This window comes from Myotis yumanensis, unplaced genomic scaffold (genome assembly GCF_028538775.1).
Source record: "Myotis yumanensis isolate MYYU_CA2020_CCGP unplaced genomic scaffold, mMyoYum1.0.hap1 SCAF_7, whole genome shotgun sequence".
Classification (NCBI taxonomy): Eukaryota; Metazoa; Chordata; class Mammalia; order Chiroptera; family Vespertilionidae; genus Myotis; species Myotis yumanensis.
The window spans coordinates 30,783,370-30,810,527 of record NW_027223758.1 but is presented as its reverse complement, the minus strand read 5'-3'; the positions used below and the strand labels follow the sequence as shown (position 1 = coordinate 30,810,527).

Below are 27,158 nucleotides of genomic sequence, written 5' to 3'. Positions count from 1 at the left end.
GCGCTAATCCAGCCTTTGCCTGAGGCGATCGGCAAATGGCTGTGCGCAGGCTTTGGGCGGGGCGGGATCAACAGGGCGGGCGGAGGGAGCAGTTATGGCTGCGCTCAGTCCCGTTCCCAGAGGCTCTGCTTCTCAGAACCCCGGCAGCCGCTGCAAACCTCGGAGAGAAAGCTGCCCTCAGGTTCCAACTGATGCCGGATAATCCCGCTTCTCCCGTTTGAGTCTGGGTCCCTAGAGACTCGCCCGGATCTGGAGCCCAGAGTCTGAGACTCACTCCCGACCGAAAACGACAACCGCGCCCTCAGCCACCAGCCCGCTTTGCGCGCGCACCTCGGTACCTTTGTATTTTCCACACTGCGCCGCCTCTGAGCCTCGATTTGCTGTTCTCTTTCCTTCTAGTTGTAGAGTCTCTCTTCAGCCAGCCTTCCTGTGGTTCTGGGTGATGTCCGTTCTGTCTTTTAGTTGTATTTTTGAAATGGTTGTTTGCGGCAGCGGTCTCTGGTGTTTACCTACGCCGCCATCTTGGTCTCTCCCCTTGTAGTTGAGTCTTATAGTTGGCCTGTCCGTGAGTGGGATTGAGTCTCAGGTTGGCTATGAGAATCAACACCAACCACAATGTACGATCGTCTGTGTGGGGCCTGACCCCACAACACGGAATTCATGCCTGCAGGGTCTGGTGCCTACCAAGAGCTCCTTTTGGGTATGCCACTTGTGGAGCTAATTAGGTCATGATCTGATGTGGTCTGAAGCCTGCCACCAGGTGTGTTGGTTCTGGGGCCTCTTTGAGAAGGACATGGGTGCAGATCAGTATCAGGGGCTGCCCTTGTCTTGCCCTCGGCTACATGTTTGGAGCTACAAAGCAATCCATGGTTTGGGTTTGTGGTTGCCTCTGCTGGGCATGGGTGTGCATGAGAGAGGGCAAATTGCATACCAAGGCTGGCTTCCATGGGCACCAAGTTTAGGGACAAGTCAGCAAAAGGCCCAAGATACCCTGAGATCTGCCGCCAGCTACCTGTTAGGCTAAGTCACTGAAAGTCCCTGGTGGTAGGCGGGTTGCATGATAGCTTCTCAGTTAGTCACTAGGTAGGGGCTATTGGTGTTCTCCAGGTTGATACAAATTAAGACTTGGCACCAGAACTGAGTCTGATGATACTCAGCAAAAGTCTCAGGGTCCAACAAGGCCAGCTGCCACCTACTAGGGGCCTGGGGATCTTTGTGGTGGGTGGGATCTCAGGGAGCTGTCCTGGTGAGGCCAGCAGAGTTCATCAGGCTAAAACAGACCAAGATTTGGCTATGCGGAGGAAGAGGAGCTTGGCACGGCAGGCCACAGGGAGTTGGGAGAGTGGGGCTAGTGCATTTTCTTAGTTTGATGCTATATGGAGGGGAGTACTTGATCTAGGAAAGATGGTTTCTTTTGGCAGTGCGGGTGAGGGAATCAGCACAGGACCCTTGGCAGCTGATCCTTTAACCTTCTCCCCAAAGCCACACAACCCTCTGAGCTGCCTTTCTTTCACTGGAGCCCAGGGTGAGTGCCCACAAATGAGATTTTGTGCTTTGGCCCTTTAAGAAGGCGCCTGGGTTTCTAGCACACTCCCTGGTGGATAGATCTTCACTGATTTTTCACAGTCAGATATTATATGGGCATCTCTTCCCTGCTCTGGTGCTCCAGGCTGGGGAGCCCCGCATGTGGTTAAGACTCCTTGTGTGTCAGAGGGAACCTTTGCACCTGAGATACCCCTCAAGATTCTCAGCCACCGTACATGCCACCCCACCCCTCAAGATTCACAGCTCTTTTCGCATCTCCACTCTTCCTGCCAGGCTGCTTCTGTAAATCCTTGGTTATAAGACTTATGTTTAGCTAGTTCAGTTGGTTATCAGGTTTATTGTTCTATAATTTAGTTGTAATTTCAGTTTGATCCTGAGAGGAAGTGAGTGTGCTTTCCCCTTACTCTGCTGCCATTTGAATTAATCATACTGTTTTCTTCATAGCACTTGTCCCTTTCTGAAATTATGTGTTTACTTGTTAATGAACAGTATCCCCTCACTTTTCTTTTCCCATGGTCTAGAACAGTGCCTAGCATAGAATTGCTGGTCTATAAATATTTTTTTAATGAATGCTACTAAGAGGTTGAATCAGGTGTGAATGGGAATGTTTCCATTGGATTTGGTAATATGCCATTTGTGTGTTCTTGATGAGTTTTTTAATTTTTATTTATTTTTAAATATATTTGTATTGGTTTCAGAGAGGAAGGGAGAGAGAGAGAGATAGAAACATCAATGATGAGAATCATTGCTTGGCTGCCTCTTGCACACCCCCACAGGGGATCGAGCCCGCAACCCAGGCATGTGCCCTGACTAGGAATTGAACCGTTGATCTGGTTCATCGGTCCATGCTCAACCACTGAGCCACACCAGCTGGGCTTGATGAGCAATTTAAATGGAGCACTGAGGTAGGAGTCAAGAACAAAATAGGCTAAGGAGTTATCCAGAGGTAAAGAATTAGAGAAAATGACTGTTTTTATAAGACAACTGTTGTGAGAAGTTAACTGTGAAGCATGGGGCTGTTGGTGAGTAGAGGCGAGTAAATGAGGTCAAGAAGACAAGTCTTTGAGGTAACAATAATAGATGTGTAACAGGATTGACTTTCACATGGGAGGGACTTGTCCTCCCTTTTAGTAGGATGCAAAATGATGAAGATAGTTACAAACTCAAGATGTTGTGTAGTTAGTGGTAGGGGCATGAGAGTGGAGGAGAATGAGTCAGTACCTGGTTAGCTGCCATAAGAAAGAAAGCTAAATATTGGATGGAAAGGAAGCCAGGCCCTATGGAATGGAAATCCAAGAACCTGCCTTCCAATATATCTCCAAGCCATATCTTGCTGTAGTTGGGATTCTGGCTGTGGAAAGAAGTAGAAAACAGTACCGGCATTTTGGATACATAGTTCTTAAGGATCTAATGTCTGCTTGCTTTAATCAGGAACAGTATTCTCTATGCCAGGAAACAATCTGAGTTTATGACAGGAAAATTCTTTTATCTCCTGTCTTCCTCTAGGTCAGTGATGGCGAACCTATGACACGCGTGTCAGAGGTGACACGCGAACTCATTTTTTTGGTTGATTTTTCTTTGTTAAATGGCATTTAAATATATAAAATAAATATAAAAAATATAAATCTTTGTTTTATTATGGTTGCAAATATTAAAAAATTTCTATATGTGACACGGCACCAGAGTTAAGTTAGGGTTTTTCAAAATGCTGACACGCCGAGCTCAAAAGGTTCTCCATCACTGCTCTTGGTGGAGCCCATTAAGGCTGGGGAGAGAGTATGTTGTTGACCCTCTTACCTAGATTGCCATCAGATTGGATGTGTTCATGCTTTCAGATATTTATTTGTTTATGTACTAAGCTCTGTTTTAGGCTCTATAGCAATGGACAAAACAGTCTATGCCTTCAAAGAGCTTTTATTCAAATGCAGAGAGACAGCTCTGGCCGGTTTTGTTCAGTGGAAAGAGCATTGGCCTGCAGACTGAAGGGTCCCGGGTTTGATTTTGGTCAAGGGCATATGTCCGGATTGTGCGCTTGGTCCCCAGCAGGAGGCAGCCAATCAATGATTCTCTCTAATCATTGATATTTCTATCTCTCTTTTCCTCTCCCTTCCCCTTTGAAATCAATAAAAATATATTTTTTAAATCCAGGGAGACAGAAAACAAATGTATGATAAGCAGAGATAGGTAGCAGTAGGAAGTGTTGTCTCTCTCACTCATTTTGTTCATGGCCTGTCTCTACAGAAGCATTGAATGAGCCCTTCTTCCTGGGTATTTCCCGGAGCACCCAACTTGAGCCCTCCATTGCACACAATGGTAATGACATGTTTTCTTTTCTCAATTTCAGATGAAACGCCAATTATTGCAGTGATGGTGGCCCTGTCCTCTCTGCTAGTGATCGTCTTTATTATCATAGTTCTGTACATGTTAAGGTGAGCATGTGAACTAATGCTTCTCCATTCTCGTGGACTCTATTTCAGTAACCCCAGGGCCTCAAGCCTGCATAGTTCAGAAGACAGTAGGATGAGAATAATTAAGAGGATAGAGGGAAATGACTCAGGATAGTGCTCATAAGATTAAATTTCTACTTAGAAATTATTTAAAAGCCACATAGTCTTCCTCAAGACTCAGCCCCTTCTCTTGGCTTCCACCTATCCAAATCCAGCCTCCCAACTCTACTGCAATCTAAAGTCCAGGATGGTGGTTTGGAGGTTGAGGGAAGAAGCCACAGTCTGTATACTATTGATAAGTGTTTAAGATCTTCATATCTAGCCCTGTTGAAGCAACCCCTAAAAATCCCCTGGTCTCTATATAATAAAGCATATAAAATATTTATACCTGGGGCTTTGTCCCCAAACCCCTCTAGGACTCCTTACCCTGGCTTACTGCACTAAACCATGTGAGTTATAGGGTTCCCCTTTCTGACTTTCTTTCAAGGTCCTCCAGATAATACTACTCAAACAGGGAACAAAAACAAGAAAGGGGAACCCAAGGGAGAGAAGAGGGAAGTGTATTTGTTATCTTCCTACTGCCCTGACTAATTAGGCTTAACTTCGCCCTTATCTTTGGCTTTAAGCTGCTCTGTGTGCTCTTTCTGTTCTACAGATATAAAGAGAGGGGAACCTTGGACACCCCTATAATTTGTCATGTGTATCCACCATCCTGCAGGAGACTTGAGACCAGACCTGTGCTCACCCAGTCTGAAACTCTGGTCTTTTCCCTGGTTGCACTGGGGAAATAACAGAATTTTTGTTTGATATGGATATTCTTATCTACTCCTTCCCCCTACTATACTCTACCCACTCATCCTTTTTTTCACCTGGTATGACTGTAATCTTCAGGGAGTTCTGGAACTGGAACTGCACAAAGTCACACAAGCTAGAATATACTCTTGGTGATACCTGGGTTGGATTCTAATGCTGCGGTCGCCAACCGGTGGTCTGCGGACCACATGTGGTTCGTGGGGTCCGAAAGGTTGGCGACCGCTGTTCTAGTGTGCTGAGGGTGAGCAGGAGTACCATGTGCAGGACCTGTCTCTTAAAAGAGCCTGGTTAGCCCTAGCTGGTTTGGCTCAGTAGATAGAGCACCGGCCTGAGGACTGAAGGTTCCCAGATTCGATTCCTGGTCAGGGCACATGCCCGGGTTGCAGGCTCGATCCGCAGTCAGGGGTGTGCAGGAGGCAGCCAATCAATGATTCTCTCTCATCATTGATGTTTCTATTTCTCTCTCACACTCTCCCCCTTCCTCTCTGAAGTCAATTTTTTTTTTTTTTAAAGCCTATTTATTTGGTAAAGAAGATTTAGAAAGGCTGAATTGAAAGTGGAAATACAAAACCAATGATTGGTCTCTTCTGCCTCTGTGCTTAGTTTTTCACATTTTCTCATTAGGTTTAAGAAATACAAGCAAGCTGGGAGTCATTCCAATTCTTTCCGCTTATCCAATGGCCGCACTGAGGACGTGGGTAAGGAACTCTAATGGCATGGGAAATCTTCATGGAGAAGAAAAACAAGAAATTAGTGATTTCCCTATTCTAAAAGGAAAAAGACTTGAAGAGAGCAGCTCTAGTTCTTGGAAGCTCGGTCCATGAGATAGAATCCCCAATTTAGTTTCCAGAGAAGGACTAGTCCCCAGGGCACATAACTAACCTTCCCCTTTGTGCATTGCAGAACCCCAGAGTGTGCCACTTCTGGCCAGGTCTCCAAGCACCAACAGGAAGTATCCACCTCTGCCCGTAGACAAGCTGGAAGAGGAGATTAACCGGAGAATGGCCGATGACAACAAACTCTTCAGAGAGGAATTCAACGTGAGTTTTTTGCTGAGACTAGTGTGTCAGCAGGGAGGAAGGCAGACCTAAGGTGTTGGGGGAGAAAACAGGTTTTTAATGGGTTAAGAGATGAGAAAATGTTCACCAAGTTCTTCTGACTCCTTTCCTATGTGATTATGGACAGGAAATGAATAATTTGTCTCACCTCCCTTATCTATCCATCTATTCATTCATCATCACATCTGTTACTTTGTTTAATAAATACTTATTAAGCATTTAATATGTGCTAGGTGCCAGGGATTTGCTGGGGAGAAAAAACAGATTTAATTTCTACCCTCAAGAAATTCACTGTCTATAAATAAGAACAAAAATAACTAGTTCAAATAGCAATATAGGACATGAAGGACTGGCGCATAGTAGTAGGAGCCTGTATTAACGGTGTCCTTTTAGAGTTTGGATTAGGGATCCCAGAGTGTCTTAAGTAGACAAGGAGTAGCTCAGTGTGGAAAATGAGGACCATGGCAGACTGCAGAGTAAAGGCCTCATCTTGGGAATTTAGATTCGTATTTTTTTATAACTCCCTCAAGAAAGCAGAACATATTTGTGAATCTACCAGTTGGTGATTCTAGCCCATCGGTTCTGATCCCAGGTCAGAACTTCTTTGAAGAAATGATGTTTTCATTGAGACCCAATCAAAGGCAAAGACATTGGGGGAAGGGAGATGGGGCGGGGGGGGGGGGGGGGGGGGACTTTCCAGACACTCGAAATAGCAGGAGCAGACTGTTAATAATGAGGGTGCGTGAGGGAAGGGCCCATTCAGAAAATAAAGAAGGGCTATATGTGGCCGAAGGGCAGAGACTCAAGAGAATAGTAAGAAATGAAACTGCAAGAAGATGAGGCCAGACTATAGATCTTATAGATTGCCGTGAAAGAAATAGAGCTATGGACTAACCAGGTTTGTATTTTGAAATAAAATGGCTGGTGCCATATAGAGAATGGCCCATGGGGAGATCAGAATAGGTGAAGGGAATACAGTTAGGGGCTACAACAGCTGTTGATACCAGAGGTGCTGATAGATTGGCGTAAGCTGGTCATGATTAGGGAAAGGGGAATGGATTTGAGGACATAGAGGACCAACTTGGGCATTGGTAAACTCTCAGTCACTTTACACCTTTCAACTGAAGTTGGCTCCCCTCGTGACACCAAAATGGCTACCCCAGTTCAAGGCACCACATGGAGGTTTCACAAGATCCAGTGGACAAAGGATGACTGTTTCTTTCTGTGTGTCTCCTTTTACCAAGGAGGAAAACTTTCCCAAAAGCTTCTGAAGACTTCCCTTGTCACATGCTTCTTTTTAAACCAGTCATAAGCAAGGGAGAAATAGGCTTACTGCAACTGACAGAACCCAGTCCAAATTAGTGGAGCTCTAATAGCAAGAAGGAAAGGAGCTTCAATTACCAGGTGGGTGGGTCACCACTCATCTGCTCCACCAGTGAAGGGTTTTGGGGAACAGAGATAATGTGGTCAGATTTGCTCTCTGAGAAAATCATTAGCTCCAAGTAAAGAATAGCTGGGAGGAGGCAAGAATTGAAGCAAAAGACCCTTTACTGGGCAAGAGTTAATAGAATAACTTGGACCCTTTTTTCTGGCTGTTGAAAAAAACAGCATCATTTTTGCTCATTGTTGCTTGAGACTTGGTCCCACAATATAGCACCCAAGCGATGGCCCGGGGGGCTCAGTTGGTTGGAGGGTTGTGCCACACCCAAAGGTTTCGGGTTCAATCTCCAGTCAGGTTGCATTTGGGAGGCAACTGATCAATGTTTCTCACATCAGTGTTTCTCTCTCTCAAAGAAAAATAATAATAAAAAAAACATATTCTCAGGTGAGGATTTAAAAAAAGTTCCCAGCCTCAGCACCATCACTAGGTCTCCAGTAGACACACTAATGTTTTAGAGTCTGTAGTGCCAACTGCTTCTGGGTAATGGAGTATGTGTCCCCATGGCCATACCTCTTTGTGTGTGAAATGAAGTCTTTGTTTAGAGGTAATAGTCACTGAGATCCCATGATAAGGCAATCCAGTAAATCCTTGAATAGAGGTGGTGTTCTTAGAGGCATGGTAGGCAAATTCAATAGATAGTGTGGTGAGAGCCAATTGCCAGGCTACCATGGCCACTATATTCATGGGCTCATTGGGCCAGCAATGGGATATTAAGGGAAAGGGCTAACCAAGATCTCCTTGGCGGTTAGCAATGAGTGCCATCTGGGAGGACATAACTACTTCCTATCTTTTTTATTTCAGTCGTCTACTACCTTGGGATCGGTTTAGATCCTGATCGCCAATGAAGTAGGTAGTGGGGTGCCTTGCTTGAAGTTCTGTTCATTAGAAGGATTTCTCTTTTATACCATTCAGGGCCATCTCTTAAGTCGATTACCTCACAGCAGAATGGGCTAGCATGTCTCAGAGCCATTTGTACACTAGGCTGGATGTTTTTCTTCGTCAGTCAACTGTTGAAATCATCGGGAAGTCAGAGGTGTCTATTAAAGGGAGTGGGTGTGTTGCAAATGTTCCATACACATCACTTCCAGCTGGTGGTGGAATTCTGCTGGACATGTCCAAATTTATGGCTTGTTGAATCACATAATACTTCTTAGTTGAAGTCATTTGGATATCTAGTGTCCCATGGTTAGACTTACATTCTCTACCAGAGTATGCTGACAAGATCATGGTCTTGTCCCCCAAATCTTAAGGTTTTCTAATATGATTCTCCTGCTTAACCTTAACCAGACACATGGGGCTCCCTATGCCAGTTTCTCCATGGCTTTGATCAGCTGGAGAGCCTTCTGTTTTCAGATCACTCAATAAATGAGTCAAAGCAGGATATCAACATGTGTTATATGCTGTCTCCAAAATCCAAAATGGCCCAGCAAGCATGGATTATCTCATCATTATCCTGCAACTTTTTTTTTTTTTTTTTTTTTTTTTTAATATATTTTTATTAATTTTTTACAGAGAGGAAGGGAGAGAGATAGAGAGTCAGAAACATCGATGAGAGAGAAACATCGATCAGCTGCCTCCTGCACATCTCCTACTGGGGATGTGCCCGCAACCCAGGTACATGCCCTTGACCGGAATCGAACCTGGGACCTTTCAGTCCGCAGGCCGATGCTCTATCCACTGAGCCAAACCGGTTTTGGCTATCCTGCAACTTTTAAGTCTTCTATAGCACTTAGGATTTCTGTGACTCACCTAGGGACTTACCATTTGGTAGAGATTGCTGCTCCAGCAATTTGCATTTGCTCTTGCTACTGTATAGTCCTTATCCAAAGGCTTCAGGTAGTCTAGTGTGGGTATTTTGTTGCTTGCTATAGATATCTATTCTAACTGTACATTGGGAAAATACTTTGTTCCTAATGTGAGGCCAGCTCAGGCCAAAACTCCTTCCATCAGCTGGCCTGCAAAAGCTCCATTCTAGCTGGCATAAAAGAATGACATTCTGGGTTCTCAGGAATTAGTTAGCTCAAGGCCAGACCCCAAATGGTGATCCCCCTTTACCTAGTGAAGTTACCATGGCAAATGGCTGCAGAATCTTAGGGGGAAATGAAGATGACGATTCATGGTATATGCCTGTTGATGTGCTGTGGAAGGGTTCTTCCTTACGTGTGCCCATCATTGAAGGGCTCTGGGTCTCTAAACTGACCCAGGCCTGGGAGTTGGGTAGAGAAGGGGTCCTTTCTCTAGCATGGCAGTCTAGTCAGGCCTCCTCAACTGACCTGGGCTGGCTGCCTCTCATTCCTTCACAATGAATTATCCAAAACCAGAAATGTTTGAGCCTTGGTGACTATGGCCTCTGAGGCTCCTTCCATCCCACTAAGATCAAGGATCCCATTTTGAAGCCAGTCCCTTCCACCAGCATCTCACTGTGGTAAAGACAGCTAGGAAAGCACTTCTGAAAGAAGTGTTCACCCTCTAGCAAGGCACTTGTGGATCCCATCAAGGACATGGTGAAAGTATCAGTAAGAAGGTTGAGCCTGTTAGATCCCATGTAACACTGATCACTACTTTGTGCCAAGGATTTTCTGACTTTTCATTGTTACCTAGTTGAATCCAATTCAGTCCAGGTTTCCACTTGCCAACCTAGCCCACTATTAGAATCCTGGCCAGTTTCCTGAGCTGTTACACTAACTCAAAAGTTTAGTTAACCATACCATAATTACAAATTGACCTTATACAAAAATTAAGCTCTCCTTTCCTTTTTTGATGATTTTTGATGACCCAACTCAATGAATTACTTCAGTTGCTTCAATTAGCTCCTTTGCTTTTCTACCTTGTTTATGTATAGTGGGGCCTTGACTTACGAGTTTAATTCGTTCCGTGACGGAGCTCGTAACTCAGATTACTCATATGTCAAATCACTGTGACGTTCGCTGGGCCAACTAGCGGTGGGGTATCTGAAGCTGGCTCGTAACCCGAATTTTAGCTCGCAACTCAACTCAAAGCAAAAAATTGGCTGAGAGACGGCTCGTATCTCGAAAAACTCGTTAGTCGGGACACTCGTAAGTCAAGGCCCCAAATGCCGCATCCTCTGGAAATTCTGTTTCTTTGTTATGGGGTGGAGGCCCAGAAATCAGGATTTTAAAAAGGTGATTCTAATGTGCAGCCAAGGTTGAGAACCACTGCTCTAGGTTGTGTTATGCTTGCATCCTTATATCCATCAGCAGTGAGAGTGGAGAGAACTTTTCACCACGAAAACAAGATACAGTAGAGAGATTTTTAGAAGTTGGCCTTTGCCAACTCCTCTGTTGCCTTTCAGCATTATTTCAATTGTCTCACCAAAGCCCTGTTTTTCATACAAGCAACCCAGAAAAGATGTGAATTCCATTGTCATTAACATTTAGCAACCAGCAAAATTCTGAAATGTTAACATTTGGTTCAGCAAAAAACATAGCCAGTCATAGAAAGGCCCTGAGCCTTGCACTGTTTGTGCAGGTGAGCATTTGATATTGGAGCTGTGCTTTTTCTTGTTTTGTTACCTGACATTGTCAGAAGTAATTCTCAATGTCAGCATTTCTCATCTACTTTTAATTGGAATTCTCCCACCCCTTTACCACCAGCTGAAACACATTCCAGGTGATTACAAGCAATAACTGAAGTTCCTTTCCCTTTATCTGAACACAGGAATCAGATTTACATCACCCACATTTCTTCCATCAGTTTCTCAACTACAACCCACTCACTGATACTGCTAAGTCACTTCCTTTATTTAAAAACCAGAGAAGTCAACACAACTAAATGAAGCAAAACAACAAAACTGTCAGTTGGGGAGACACTGGAAAAGTTGACAGAACCAAAAGATGAGGTAGGCTACCAGCACTTGGGCAGAGCAGGCCTGTTCTGCTGGCTCTAGGGTCCTTTCAGGAAGCCTCTGCTGCTTTCAAAGTCCTGCCTGGCAAAGAGAATCTGGTTGGCACCGTGTGGGGCAAGTGTGACTGTGCTTGCATCAGTTAACCCTATCAGGAAAGAGGCTGACAAATAACACCTAGGACAAACACACCAGTTTGTGTCTACTATCATAGAATAGTATTTTTATGATCATGGAGTAAGGAGGACCTTTCTAAGCAAAACACAAGATTCGTTCCAAAATGGAATAGATTGAAAGGTAGTAAATATATTTAAAATGTTAAACATCTATATAAAAAAATGTCTCCATAAAAAGTGGCCAACTGGGAGAAGCTATATGCCACAGGTAGACAGACTATTCCATAATATATAGAGCTTCTACAAACCTGCTGTAACAAAATTGGCAATTCACAGAAAAATAAAAGGTCTATAAGCATATGGAAAAAAGCTCAACTATATCTGTCATCAGGGAAGGCAAGATTAAAACAACCATTATTTTGAGCCTGTCAGATATGAAAATTTTAAAAGACTGATACCAAGTATGGGCAAAGGTATGGGGATACATATACTGTCATTGACAGGTAGAAAGAGTTCAAATTGGTATAGCATTGGAAGGATGATTTAACAGTATCAAGCAAATTTTAAATACCCACACTATCTGACCTGACTTCTGAGACTCTGACACAGCAGTTCTCAACCTGTGGGTTGCGACCCCTTTGGCAGTTGAATGACCCTTTCACAGGGGTTGCCTAAGACCATCCTGAATATCAGATATTTACATTATGATTCATAACAGTAGCAACATTACAGTTATGAAGTAGCAACAAAAATAATTTTATGGTTGGGTCACAACATGAAGAACTGTATTTAAAGGGCCAGAAGGTTGAGAACCACTGCTCTAACAGAAAACCAAATATGTATTTGTACGTGGATGCTCATTACAGCATTATTTCTAATAGTAAAGAAAATAAAAAGCAGATATCTATCAAATAGCAGAATGGCTAAATGAGTTCTTGTGTCCATTATGAAATTCTGTACTGTCAGTAAAATAAATGTGTTGGCATAGAAAAATCTAAGTTGTACTGTTAATGAAGAAAACACATTACAGAGGACTATACATGGTATAATACTCCCTTTAAAAAAATACATGAGTGTATTAATGCATTTTTTTTAATCTGGAAGAAGAATACTGTGACTGTGAGCAATGGGTTACCTATAAAGGAAAGTAGAATATATAGGAGAGACATGATAGGGAATTTCCTCTTTCTTCTGAATTTATTTGACTTTTACAACAAGCATATTCTTTTATAATGTTTTTTAAAGCAGAGGTTTTAAAATATATATGTGGTAAATAAAGCTAATGGAGCTTAGATTTAGGATGGATGTACTGCATGTAGAATAAAGAATTGATGTCGCTAGCTTGAACTACGCCAGGAGTCTTGTGGTCAGGTCTCTGTGAAAAGGAATGGGAAGTTGTTTTGGGGGTGAACAGCTGATGGGGTGAACAGCTGAAGGAACAATGGGCATAGGACACAACAGTTTGTTTTCAGATATTTGACAGGCTTTATGAAAGAGTATAGCATCTTTATGAAACCCTACCACGGTTGAAAGTTCCATGAGGTTATGTTTGTCCTAGAATTATAAGCTGCAACTTTTTTATTGACCAGTATTGGTCTTAGAAGGAAGCACTGAATTTGTTTAAAAGAAACATTTTGAAAAGTCACTTATTGAGGTCCCTAAAGCATGTTCACACACACGAAAATTTGGTTAGCTCCTGAGAGGAAGTGGGGGGATAGAGAGCGAGAAGAGAAGGAATGAGGTGGAGCTAGTGAGACGGTTAAAATCTGTGCATTGCAAGATGTGACACCCCACTGCTCAGGATCCTACATCTTTATTTTTTTAAAAATATATTTTATTGATTTTTTACAGAAAGGGAGAGGGATAGAGAGTTAGAAACATCGATGAGAGAGAAACATCAATCAGCTGCCTCCTGCACGCCCCCTACTGGGGATGTGCCCGCAACCAAGGTACATGCCCTTGACCGGAATCGAACCTGGGACCCTTGAGTCTGCAGGCGGATGCTCTATCCACTGAGCCAAACCGGTTAGGGCAGGATCCTACGTCTTTAATAGAGACAGCTTAATTCTTGGATTTCCAGATGAAAAGGCTTGTGTGTGTAACCTGGTGACAGGACTGTGTGACATTGGAGTAAGGTAGAAGCAAAGTAGCATCTACATCAGCCGTGGGCAAACTACGGCCCGCGGGGCCCACTTGAAATGAATAAAACTAAAAAAAAAAAAAAAAAAAAAGACTGTACCCTTTTATGTAATGATGTTTACTTTGAATATATATTAGTTCACACAAACACTCCATCCATGCTTTTGTTCCGGCCCTCCGGTCCAGTTTAAGAACCCATTGTGGCCCTCGAGTCAAAAAGTTTGCCCACCCCTGATCTACATTAATGAGTTGTCTCTAACAAATGAATTAGAGCCAAACACTTATAGGAATTTAGCAGGCGCTGTGTCAAGGGCTTTAAATTCAACATTCTAGGGAATTGGGGTTTCAGAGTTTCCAAGGGGTAGAGAAGGTGCCAGCTGACATCTGAGTTTTACACTAGTCAGTACAAGGGAAATGCAAAAGAAGTTGTGTATCTGGGTGTTGGGTTCTTCCAAATAAACTGTTCCAGGATGAGATAAACTACCTTGGAAGGTGTTGATTCCCCATCACAGCAGAATATTCAGGCACTGGTAGCTGTTCGGTGAGTGTATTTAAAAGGGAATTCAAACATAAAAGTGAATGAATGAGATTCAAAACAGTACTGGAGATCTTAGCATAGTGAAGCAGGAAAAGAAATGAAAGGTATTAAAGATTGGAAAGGAAGAGACAAAATATGCATTTTTCACAGAATAGAATATTGTCCTCAGAGAAATGCAAAGTCTCATCAGATAAATTATCAGAATTGGTAAGTTATTTTAGTAAGATTGATAGATACAAAAACAGCATTAAAAATTAATGCATTTCTTTGCATAAGCCACAGTCAGAATCTAGTACTAATTTTTAAAAGATGGCCATTTGCTGTAGCATTTAAAATATAAAGTACCTAAGAATAAATTTAACAAAATATTTACAAAATCTTTAGAGAAAATATTTAAATGTTTGAAGACATTAAAGAAAAAGCCTAAATTCAAGGCTCAATATTGTAAAGATGTCAATTCTCCCCAAACTGATATGTAGATTCAATGCAATTCCAATAAAAATCCCAACAGGTTTTTTGTGGAACTTGACAAGCTGATTCTAAAATTTATATGGAGGAGAAAAGATTCAAGAATAGCCAAGACATTCCTGAAGAAGAAGAACAAGGTGAGGAGATCTGCCTTACCAGATGTAAAGAGTATTATAAAATCTAGTAAGACAGTAACGTATTGGTACTGGGATAGACGGATTGATCAGTGGAATAAAATAGAGAACTCCAAAGCAGATTTGTGTGTAAGTGGAAGCCTACTCATGACTGAAATGCTGTTGTAGTTTTGTTAGATGAAAAGATGGTCTTTACAATAAATAATGCTGGAACAATTGGGTAATAAATGAAAATTAATTCTTGTCTCGTACCAGAAACAAAAATCAGTCCCAGTTAGTGTGCACACTGAAATCTAACAGACAGAATGATGAAACATGAATGAATGTAGGAAAATATAATTTCACAGTAGGAAAGGATTCTTAAGACTTAAAATGTTGATAAAGGGAAAGATTAACCAACTTGACTACATTATGATGTAAAACTTCTGTTTATAAATAGATACCATAAAAAATGAAAGGGCAGGCCACAAACTTGGCAAGAAATATCTGTAACACTTATAACTGATGAAGAATGAGTAGAATATATAAACAACTCGTACAAATTAAGAAAACAAACAAGCAATCCAGGAGAAAAGGGGGAAATACTTGCTAGGTAGTTCACAGAAGAAGAAACCCTGTTGACCAGTATCTGTGGAAAGATGGTCAACTTCATTAATAAATCAGGAGAAGTATAAATTAAACTGACATTTGATACATTTAAAGTCTGACCATAGCAAAAGTTGATGAGTATACAAAACAACAGGGAACACTACATTGCTGATGGGAGTGTAAATTGTTACAACTACTTTGAAAAACAATTTGGCCTTATCTGGTAAAGTTATATTCATACCTAAAACTCTTGCACATGTGCATGAGGAAACACATACCAATTTTTGTTTGAACTAGGATTGTTCACTGTAAACAACCCCAGTATTCGTCAGTAATAGAGTGTGTAAATAAATGTTGGTATGGACTCAAAATGGAACACTACAAAGTAAAGTGAATGAACTTTGGCTACATGGAACAACCTAGATGAGTCTTCAGAACATAACATTGGACAAAATAAAAACAAATTACCACTTTATTATGATTCCATTTTTATCAAAAAGCAGACTGAATAATAAAAAATACTGTTTAAGGATACAAGATATATGGGGTACAAATAAATTAAAGCAAGGTAATGATAAACACAGTATTTTTAAGTTTATTTGTGAGAAGGAGGAGTATATGATGAGGGAAAAGACCAAAGAGAACTTGTAAGTTAAATTATGTGATGGATATATTTGTATTTTTAGAAATATAAAAATTGAAAAACAATGTTTTAAAAAACATGTTTTTTAAAAATGGCTTAATCTTGCTTCCAATGAAGGCTTAAGCAAGGGATGAAATGGTCTTTGATGCCACCTAGTGTTTCAAGAGATTTTATACCTAAATCCTTCTGGTTATCTGCTGCTTCCTAGCTCTGGGCTAGGTTTTTCAGGGTAGAAAGGAAAAGGAGTAAGATTCTCCTTGTTTTCATCCCTGACATAGGCTCTTCAGCCTGACCCTTTGCATCTAGCACCATATTCTCTAGAGCAAGCCCTTTTCTCTTGTCAAACAATAGCTCCTGTTTCTTCCTCACTTTGCTTTTAGGAACCTTACTTAACATGGCTGGAGAACTAGTTTTTCTTCATCATGACCTGAGAAGCTAGGGATGCTGTTAGGACTATGGTCATGGTTATTAGCTGATAGGACTATGGTCATGGTTATTACTGACCCTGGGGACTATTTTCAAGTCTTGCTGTCTACCTTTGTTTTACATCATTTTAGACAAGGTGTGTACTGGGAAAGTAATGCCTCTGAATTAGTTGTGGGGGCTTTAAAATCTTGTATCTTATCTTGCTCTGACCAGGGTGGAAACATGGAAATCTAGCCTACCTGGATGAATTGGGAAATTCCAGTCTTAAGCAGGGTCTCTATTCATGTGTAAGAGTCCTGCTCAGGATACTATCCCTCCCTCCCACCTCCCTCCACTTAAGTATTAGCAGCACCAGATCTAAAGAAATTGCTTCTCAATAAAATAACATGTAGCCCTAACTGGTTTGGCTCAGTGGATAGAGCTTTGGCCTGCGGACTGAAGGGTCCCCGGTTCAATGCCGGTCAAGGGCATGTACCTTGGTTGCGGGCACATCCCCAGCAGGGGGTGTGCAGGAGGCAGCTGATTGATGTTTCTCTCTCATCAATGTTTCTAACTCTCTATCCCTCTCCCTTCCTCTCTGTAAAAAATCAATAAAATATATTTTTTTAAAAATAAAAATAACTTGTAAAATCTCCAGGGTTTTAACTCTGAACGGAAAATCGTAAGTGAAGGCAGATGGACTATGAGATTCTGACTCCCTTTATCTTAGGATCCTTTAATTTCTCTTTATCACTGTCTTGATGGTTCCCAGGAAACATGTTTGCTCCCTTCTTAGAGATCTTGCTTTCGTCTGGTAAAATTAGTTCCTTTTAGGCTGGCATTTCCTTTATTTAATCATATTTTTTATTATCAAAATTAGAAACCAAAGAGTCACCCTTTATTCCTGTCTCTTTCTCTCCCCAATCTACATTCCTTTCAGTCCATCTCTCAATCTAGTAACTCTTCTCCAGAATATATCTCAAATGCATCTATTTCCTTTTACCTTCATCTTTCCATGTTTCTATTCTTGTTTGCCAGTCCATTTTCCATGTATCAGCTAGAGTGATTCTTTAACATGTATATTGGATTGCAGCTTTATTTTTTTTTAAATATTTTTTTATTGATTTTTTACAGAGAGGAAGGGAGAGGTATAGAGAGTTAGAAACATCAATGAGAGAGAAACATCGACCAGCTGCCCCCTGCACACCCCCTACTGGGGATGTACCCGCAACCAAGGTACATGCCCTTGACCGACATTGAACCCAGGACCCTTCAGTCCGCAGGCCAACGCTCTATCCACTGAGCCAAACCAGTCAGGGCATGGATTGCAGCTTTAAAACCTTGAATGGTTTCCTCATGCACTTAAAATTCAAGCTCTCTATTGAAGGACCTATTTGGAAATGTGTGAATTAACCTTACCAAGCTCATCTCCTCCCACTTCTTGCCATCCCCACCAATCACACTTTCTATGTAATATGCTCACTGACCTTTTAGTTCTTCCCACAAGCCACGCCTTCTCCTCTCTCTCTGAGTCACCACAGATGCTGATCACTGTGCCTCGAATACTGTTTTCCACACTCATCCTTCCTCTAATTTTGGGTATACTTTCTCTTATAGCATTTTGTTCTTTCATTACATTTATTGTGGTGTATAATTTTATATTTATTTGTTTAATGTCCGTCTTTCACACACAAGTTTGTATTGTCTATGAGAGCAAGAACTGTGTAAATGATTGATTCAACACTGTTTGCTCTGTATCTAACCCGGTATCTGAGAGGTATACAATATATATATTTGTTAAAGGAGTAAGTGAAAAATAATACATGAACCATAATTTACTTAACTCTTTCACTACTGCTGAATATTAAAGCTGTTTTCAGTTTTGGGTCATTTAATGAAGTAAATAATTTGAACATAGAGATTTTTATTTCTTTAGGCTAGATTCTCAGAAGTGGAGTTGCTAGATCAAAGAGTATGAATATTTTTAATTTTATTTTTAAGGCTTATAAAACATATTTCCAAATCACTTATTAGAAAGGTTTCTAGGTTGGAATTTTTAACTGTTTCCCTTTTTGCTTTCTTAGTTTTGAATATATGGAACATATCAAAAGAAAACAGTTCAAATAATAAGGCTTAGCTTCCCTCTCCTTTTTAAAATTAATTTATTAAATGCCTATTCTATGCCAGACAGATTATTTTATTTATTCCTTATGTGGCAGATATTAGCATCCCAATTTTACAGATGAGGGCATTTGGGCCTAGAACGTTTAACTGTTTTGCTCAAGTTCAGACAATCCAGACTGTCTCGTGTGAAACCATTTGTGCTTATCCATATACCTACCAATACACATGTCCTTCAGAATTGCTGCATAGTTACTGCCACCTCACCAGGTCCTCTGCTTCCTAACTGCTGAATCCCTGTGAATGCCTGTCCTTGTTTCCTTGCTACATGATGCTAGAGGCTGGGTTGCCATGCTCCTTTGTCGGCCCTAGAGAGGACCTAACTCAGCTAACCGTCCAGAGCACTCCTGTGTGGTTCATTCTGAGATGGATCTTATCTTTGCATTGTGGTTAACATGAGGAGAAGTGGCTCATCCCTTTATGTCTCCACTCCAATTAACAGGGTGGTCCATTTTGACCCAGCATTGTAACAGGCCCCTAACCACGTAGTAACCATATAAAGAGCATGCTGCATAATAACAGGAAGGGCATTCTGCTCCTGGGGATTCTTGGTGGTAAACGCTAAGAAATTTGCAGGCACTTTAGAAAAAGGAGCACGCTCTGTGTTAGGCTGCAAGTGTTCCCTTGGGCCCATCTTTTTCCCCCAAGGAAAGGCAGAACTTGCTGCCAGGTCGGGAGTTGGTGTAGCAGTCTGCATGTTTGGTGTTTATCCCTGTTAGTAACTCCTCTCATTTCTCTTAACCTTTCAGGCTCTCCCTGCTTGTCCTATCCAGGCCACCTGTGAAGCTGCCTCCAAGGAGGAAAATAAGGAAAAAAATCGATATGTAAACATCTTGCCTTGTGAGTGTTCGTAGGCTTTCTAGGGATGTAACCTGAAACTGCATCTCTAGCCAGTTTCTGAGGCTGGAAAGAATCTTGTGTTTAATCATAGGAGGGTTGGTAAAGAGAGTAAGGTCAGGCCTCCTCTCAATCTAAAATTGCCTTTCTGGTTCCCAAGGCGACCCCAGGTGCTTACAAAGTCAGTAGGGGTGCTTAACTAGTTTTTTGTAGCAGGCCTAAAGTTTCTAGGAGGTTAGGGAGAGCAGTTTCACTAGGACCAGATAAGAAGTGGGTTGTTCATGGGGGGTTTTTTTTGTAGTGCTCATTGCAAAGAAATTATGATACAGGGTTCTCTTCATAAACCTTCCCAGAATTAGTCATTACTCATCAGTTGACCTATATAGCCTAACAGACATTTTTCTAGACCAGGGGTCTCCAGAATGTGGGATATACATAATCCAGTGGGATAAGAGAGCAAAATATTTGAACTTTGTCTTGTTTTTATAATGACTTTTTTTGTGTGTATAAATTATATAATTTATTATTTAAAGACCTGGTATATTTTTGAGTGCTAAACATATTAGAGAGCACTATCTATTTATATATATACTGTAATTATGTCTTCCTATTTGTGTATGAATATATGTATGTGTAATATATATATATATGTAATGTAATTGGTATATTGTATACATTGTTCAGACCCCCTTTTTTTTTTTAAATCCTCACCCGAGGATATATTTTCTCTTGATTTCTAGAGAAACTGGAAGAAGCATCGACATGAGAGAGACACATCAATTGGTTGCCCCCTCTCCCCCGCCCTACCCTTACCGGGGCTGGGGAACCTGCAACTGAGATACTTGCCCTTGACCAGGAATCAAACCCAAGACCCTTTGGTTCTTGGGTCGATGCTGACCACTGAGCCAAATCAGCCAGGGCAACCTTTTTTCTTTTAACAATATATATACACTGAGTGGCCAGATTATTATGACCACCTGACGTTTGTAGGCAAATTAGCTATAATTTCGCGCTGAAGTTGCTAGAGGGCCAGATCATTATAAACGTCTGAATAGCACAACATACCTAAGTATCCTTGCTGGTCAAGTTCATCCTATCATGTTGATGGTATATCCCAATGGAGATGGCTTCTTCCAACAAGACAATGCGCCATGCCACGTTGCTCGTATTGTGCAGGAGTGGTTTCAAGAACATGAGGGAGACTTTACCTTGCTTAGGTGGCCCCCACAATCACCAGATCTCAATCCAATTGAGCATTTGTGGGATGAAATTAAAAGAGCCATCAGGCAACTGGTTCCACATCATCAAATCTCACAGAACTGGACAGTGCTATTCATCAGGCATGGTGTCAGATTCCTCGCATCACCTTTCAACATCTTGTGGAGTCAATGCCAAGAAGAATTGCTGCAGTATTGAAGGCAAAAGGTGGCCCAACGAAGTATTGGTGGGGTGGTCATAATAATCTGGCCACTTCAGTGTATATTGTCAATTCATCTGTTGAGAAACAAAAGTACTCACTTTCCTCTTTATCAACTGCTTACTATTCCATATCTTTTTTTTCTTTAACAATAGTTTATTGATTTTTAGAGAAAAGGGGAAAGAAACATCAATGTGAGAGCAAAACATTGATCAGCTGTCTCTTGCATGCCCCCTACCAGGGATCAAGTCTGAAACCCAGGCATGTGCCCTGACCAGAATTGAACTGGCAACCTTTCAGTGCACAACCAACTGAGCCATCCCGGCCAGAGCTGTGGACATATCTTAATTTATTTAACTAGTCCCCTAATGATGATTGAGATATGTCCAAATTTTTGCTGTTATAAATAGTTGCTGCAGTGACATCTTTATACATCTGTGTCTCTACACACATAGGCACAAATGTCTTATCTGGCCTGATTGTGTCAGGACCAGTGAGAAATAAAATTGGATTTAACTGTTTTAATATTAATTAAATATTTAAAGATTAATTTTTTTTCCTAGATGATCACTCTAGAGTCCATCTGACACCAGTTGAAGGAGTTCCAGATTCCGATTACATCAATGCTTCATTCATCAATGTAAGGAACTCACATCATTATCTTGAACTGTGTCCTTCCCAGCTTCATGTTAAGAGGAGTATTTGTCATTTCAAGTTTTCCCTGAGGAGTCCATTTTTTAAGTGACTGAAAACAAATTTTTTTAAATTGTCATTATTTTTATTGATTTCAGAGGGGAAGGGAGAGGGAGAGAGAGATAGAAGCATCAATGACGAGAGAGAATTATTGATCAGCTGCCTCCTGTACACCCGCCCCCCCCCGCCCCCCCCCCCCCCCCCCCCCCCCCCACTGGGGATCGAGCCCGTATGTGCCCTGACCGGGAATTGAACCGTGACCTCCTGGTTCGTAGGTTGATGCTCAACCACTGAGCCACGTTGGCCAGGCAAAAGGGGTTTATTATAAGATACTGGATAACTTACAAAATCTGTGGGAGAGCCAATGAACCAAGCTAAGGTGCTGCTCAGTGAGGAATAGAGCAGTCACAGAGGTACCCAACTACCCTGTAACTCTCATAGTGAAAGCTCTGCAGAAGATCTGGATGCTTCTGCCATGCTTGCCCAAAGACCAAATCTTGCTAGCACAATCACTATCTCACATCGCTCACTTCTACCCCTGGCCTTATGTGGGAGCATCTGCTAGGTCTGTGCAGAACTAAACTGCAAGGGATGAATCTAGGGAATTTAGCTTTTAGTGTCTTGGCCCCTGTAGTAAGAAAGTCAGGATAGCAGTGGGTGAGACTGGGTGTTGAATAAGCCACCTTATAGTAGCTGCAATTTTTCAGTACAGCTAAGGGTTTTAATTAATTCTCTGGGCCATGGGGTAGTATCGAAGGTATTAAAGACAAGAAGTGACATGACCACATTTGTATATTGGTCACTCAGGTTACTATGTGCAACATGGATTTAAGAGGGCCAATTAGGGGCTGTTACAGTATTAGGTTATAGATGATGAGGGCCTGTAGAAAGGATGAAGAGGAAGCAACAAAATAAAAGCTACTTTGGAAGTAGACTTAACAGGACTTGGTGATTGATTGTATATTTTCGAGAGTAGAGCTTATAGAAAATACAGTGATCCATGTGGATGTCCAGCACACAGTTGGTCATATTCATCTGGAGCTCAGAGGAGATATTCCAAAGCCATGGTCTTGGAAGTTATTCAGAGGGAGAAGATTGGGCCCTGGGGCCCACCAGCCTCTGCCACACACACATTGAGCAAGAGACACTCATGAATAAGATAAAAGGAGACTGGGAGAGAAGAGCACCTCAGAGGGCAAAAAGTAAAGCGTGGAGGAAATGTCAGATGGTCAGCAGGGTTAAGTGCAGATGAGAGATCAGTGAGAAAGAGGGAGCAAATGTGCCTTGGGCTTGGAGTATAGGGGTAGACAGTGTCCTTTGAAGCAAATCAAGGCCATTTGTTATAGGCTGCCAGTTATACTTACCAAACCCTTTTTCTCTCCAACTTAATTGAAGTATAGTTTATATAACAAAAATTTGGTCTATTTAAAGTGTAGAAGTCAGTAAATTTTATAAAATTTACCAAGTCATCCTGCCATCACCCTAATTAAGAATAGTTTTAACAACTTTATTATATGTAATTCATATACCATAATTTTACCCATTTAAAGTGTACAATTCAGTGGTTTTTAGTGTATTCACAGATATATGCAGCCATCACCAGTCAACTTTACAACCTTTTCATCACCTCCAAAAAGGAACCCTATACCCTTTAGTTATTGCCTCTTAGTTTTAGAACATTTAATTACCTCAATAAAAACTTCTTGTCCAGATACAGTTAAACCCCATTCAAGTGGTGGCAACAGCCAGTGGAGACTAGGACCTGTGGTGTGGGGAACACAGAGGTCTGAAAGCAAACCTGACATTGGTCACAAGGGGAGGCAAAAGAGGCAGTGGCAGAGTTGGCAAGTGGGTTCCAGCCTGGAGTTTTAGAAGGAACCAATCTCCTCACTCACCTTTAGATGTCTAAGAGTGTATAGGTCTTTAGCAGTTACTGCCAGTTGTCAGTTTCTCAGAGGCTCCTTAGCTATACCCCAGTGCTCCTTTGCTTCTTCTCACTGCCTGTAGCAGAGAACCCAGAACACTGGGAGCTGACCTGCCATACCCACATGTTATTCCCAGAAAGTCTTTGCACCAGGGTAAAGCATCATCAAGAAAATAACCATTTTCTTTCCAAGTGTGAGCCCAGCTTCATCCCTGGAACCACCACATATGCTTCTGCCTTAGAGGGTTCCTATCCATTAACACTAAGACCCAGATTGTAAGGCTCTGAGACACGTCAGAAATAGGGTCTAGCCTGGGATTTGGTATTTGGATATTCTTCATTAATAATATACTTGGAGAAGACTACCTAGATCATGTAATCTTTGATTCCTGCTATCTAAAGCTAATCCCTTGGAAATTTCTAGAATGGAAATTCTTATTAATTGCCTGGACCTTTTCACAGGGAGGCCTTGTTAACTGGTGGGGAGTCTGGAGAATATTATTTCCAACCCATTTTTGGTTTTCACTTTCTTTTTCTTTCCCACTCTCCTCTCCCCTTAGGGCTACCAAGAAAAGAACAAATTCATTGCTGCACAAGGTAAAGTAATGATTTTTGAAACAATATGTTTTTATTGATTTCAGGGAGGAAAGGAGAGAGAGAGAGAGAGAGAGAGAGAGAGAGAGAGAGAGAGAAATATCAGTGATGAGAGAGAATCATTGATCAGCTGCCTCCTGCCTTCCCCCTACTGGGGATTGAACCTGCAACCTGGGCATGTACACTGACCAGGAATCGAGCTGTGACCTCCTGGTTTATAGGTCAATGCTCAACCATAGAGCCACTCTGGCTGGGCAAGTAATGATAATTTTTTACTCAGGTTTATCCATGAGCTCATAGTGGGTTTGGGTTATTTCTTCCAAATGCTAAATAGATTAATCTGAATGCAGTAGCCTTTCTATAAAGATTACTATCTGAAAAAAAATGTAATCCACCTTGCAATTTTATAACTAAAGGCCTTGAACTTGATGACTTAGTATCCAGGTGTCATTTAAAAGAAGTTCTTTTGTAAGTGTGCATAAAAAGACTGGAGAAGGCTATACACACATGGTGTGACCCTTTGGGAACATGAGGTTCTATTTAGGCTGCTCAGAATTTGAATTTGTAATCAATCTCCAGAAAGGATTGGCCACCTCCCAGGGTCCAGGCTGGCTCATTTCCTCCCTGCCACTCATGGGCCTGAGCTCCGCTATTATTAATAGACTAGAGGCCGGATGCACGAAATTCAAGCAAGGGGTCGGCCCTCGCAGCCACTGCAGCTTTGTCCAGAAGGATGTCCGGAAGGCGTCCGGTCTGTCTGGTCTAATTAGCATATTACCCTTTTATTGGTATAGATAAGTGATCTAGGAACCTCAGAGCAGGGACCCAGTACCATGGACCCTTAAGTTAGTGGAGGACAATGTACAGGGAAACAAGCATAAATTTTGGTAAGTGGCTATGCTTTTAATACAGTAGCCAATAGACACATGTGGCCATTTAAAAGTAAAAATTTAATTAATTAAAATTTTAAATTCAGTTCTTCAATTATAGTAGTCACATTTTAAGGCTCACTAGCTACATGTATAAAAAGACTGGAGAAGGCTATACACACATGGTGTGACATAGTAGTGCAGATATAAAACATTTTCACCATTACAGAAAGTTCTGTTAGACATAAAATAGAGATTGAGGTAAAGTAAGTTAGGAAAAGCCTCAGATCCTCCTTACCCTCACAGTCTCCCACTGGGGTCAGGCTTTTACATAACCAGGCCCTGCTTTCTCTTCCTCTGTAGCCATCTTTCAATTCAGATCTGTCTTCTAAGGCCCAATTGTGCTAACACCTTCTCAGTGATGATTTTGGCACCAACAACCATGTGCAGTCTTTTCCTCTCATTATTTGCCATAGGACTTTGTTGACACTAAAATATTTGTGAATTAAGGTCTCCTGTGACTTCCTGGTTGACTTTTTTTCAAACTCCCATTCTCTTAAGCCTTTACACAGTACTTCACACTCCTTGAAACTCCTCCGTTATTTCCTGATGTTCAGTTACCTTGATTTTTCTCACTTTTCTAAATATTCTTTCCCTGGCTCTTATTCTTCATTCTGCCCCTTAAATGTAGCTTCTTCCCAAATGTGTGGGTGACTGCTTCCTTGAAACTCCATCTCTGTCTTTCATGGCACCATTTTCTCTCAGTTCTTTTGCCTCTCCATCTGCTCCTTCTTATCTCCTTCCCAGGGTTTTTATTCTATCTGAACTGAATAATGTTGAAAGTCCTCAGCATTCTCTGTCTGACCCCTTCTGTTTTCTGTATTCTCTTTGAGACAGTTCATCTAATACTTACCTCTGGCTGCTGCCTCTCTTGACCTCTCCTAAGCCACATTTTCAAACTAGTTTTGTACTCTTCCACCTGGATACCCCTACATACTCTTTAGATTTAACATCAGAAACTAAAACATGACTCTTCCTTAGACCCCAGACTGCTTTCCTCCTGTATTCGTTGGCCATCACCATGACTGGAATGTAATCTACCCAATTAACCAAACCAGTTTAGGATAATCCAGATCTTCTACCTGTCCCTTAGTCTAATGACTAGTCCTCTTATTTCCATCTTCAAAATCTCTCTTCTCTGACACATTGCCTTACTCCCATCTTTTCTTCCAGCTCTGTTATAGCAGCCTACCGACTGATTCCTCTACCCCTCACCCTTGCTCCTTGCATTCTTTCCACCAGAATGTTCTTTTTTCGAGGAAAACTTTTGTCAGGATCCTCATGATTTTCCATTATCTATAGGACAGGCCTTGTACCTTACCTATCTTTCCAGCTCCATCTTCCACCACTCCATGCACTCTACACAGTTACCTCACTGAATTCATTACATCCCTGGGTATCTCGCTCTTTCTTGCTGCCAGCCGCCTGTACATCTGCCTGGAGTGCCTGTTCTCCCTGCTTCCTCTCTAAGCTCCCATCCACTGATCTACCCTAACATATAACTCAGATGTCACCTACTCTAGTAGATTTGTCCTGACCTTGCCAGGCAATGAAACAATTACTCTTCTGTATATCTTTCTGGCATATGTTCACTTCTATCATTGTTTTTCTTTGTAATTTTTTTTCCATTTTTACCAAAGGGAATATAAATTTTAAGGAAGTCAAAGTTATTACAAAGGTTATAAAAATAATGTTCTTCCCCCTTTCTCCCTTACTCTTTTAATCTAATGCAACCGTTTTTATCTGTTGATTCCTCATGGGTAGATGATATACTTTATTTAATTCTCTTACAAACAACCTCACACTCAATCAGACAGACATGCATATACATGTCTCTTTCCCCCACTCTTTTTTTAAATTTAATTCTTTATTTAAAGTATTACATATGTCTCCTTTTTCCTCCATTGCCCACTCTTCCCAATAGAGTTAAATTACAATTTGAGGTTAAGATAACATTTGTTGTTTACATTATTACTATATCAATATTATTTACTACTGAAGCACATAATGTATGATTTTTTTGGTACAATTTTTGGTTTTCTCTTTTCTGAGAGTTAATGATTAACCTTTTTTCCTATTCACTTACTTTTTTATATAGCTAACATTGATTCTCCCTCCACTCCCCCCCGCAAAAAAAATTCTTCTCTAGAAATATATTCTCTCAAGAATTCAGATACATGGAGTTTATTTTTTTATCTTGGGATCCTTCAAGAACCTTCTTTCTTTTGCCATTCTGGATAGCTTTAGTCTCCCTTCTGTGTTAGATCCCATCTCTTTCTCTTTCTTTGTTGGCTCCCTCATTTTTGTTTGGAAATCTTCTAGTGGCTTTCTGGGAAGGACTGTGTGGGAAGTAAATTTTAAATTCCAGTCTGAGCAAGTCACCTAA

At 41.4% G+C, this 27,158-nt stretch overlaps 1 protein-coding gene across 5 annotated transcripts in view; it reads left to right on the top strand.

Moving 5' to 3' along the window:
* PTPRA (protein tyrosine phosphatase receptor type A) overlaps window positions 1-27,158 on the top strand; it is a 128,823-nt gene that overhangs the window by 82,054 nt on the left and 19,611 nt on the right. For 4 of the 5 annotated variants that reach the window (XM_070420028.1, XM_070420027.1, XM_070420026.1 and 1 more), the window contains 6 exons: window positions 3,890-3,974; window positions 5,430-5,503; window positions 5,709-5,845; window positions 19,128-19,218; window positions 21,196-21,272; window positions 23,810-23,846. In XM_070420028.1, the coding sequence (XP_070276129.1) occupies window positions 3,890-3,974; window positions 5,430-5,503; window positions 5,709-5,845; window positions 19,128-19,218; window positions 21,196-21,272; window positions 23,810-23,846 (501 nt within the window). Of the gene's footprint in view, window positions 1-3,889; window positions 3,975-5,429; window positions 5,504-5,708; window positions 5,846-14,470; window positions 14,565-19,127; window positions 19,219-21,195; window positions 21,273-23,809; window positions 23,847-27,158 lie in introns of those variants that run through there. The other variant, XM_070420030.1, reaches the window with a different exon arrangement.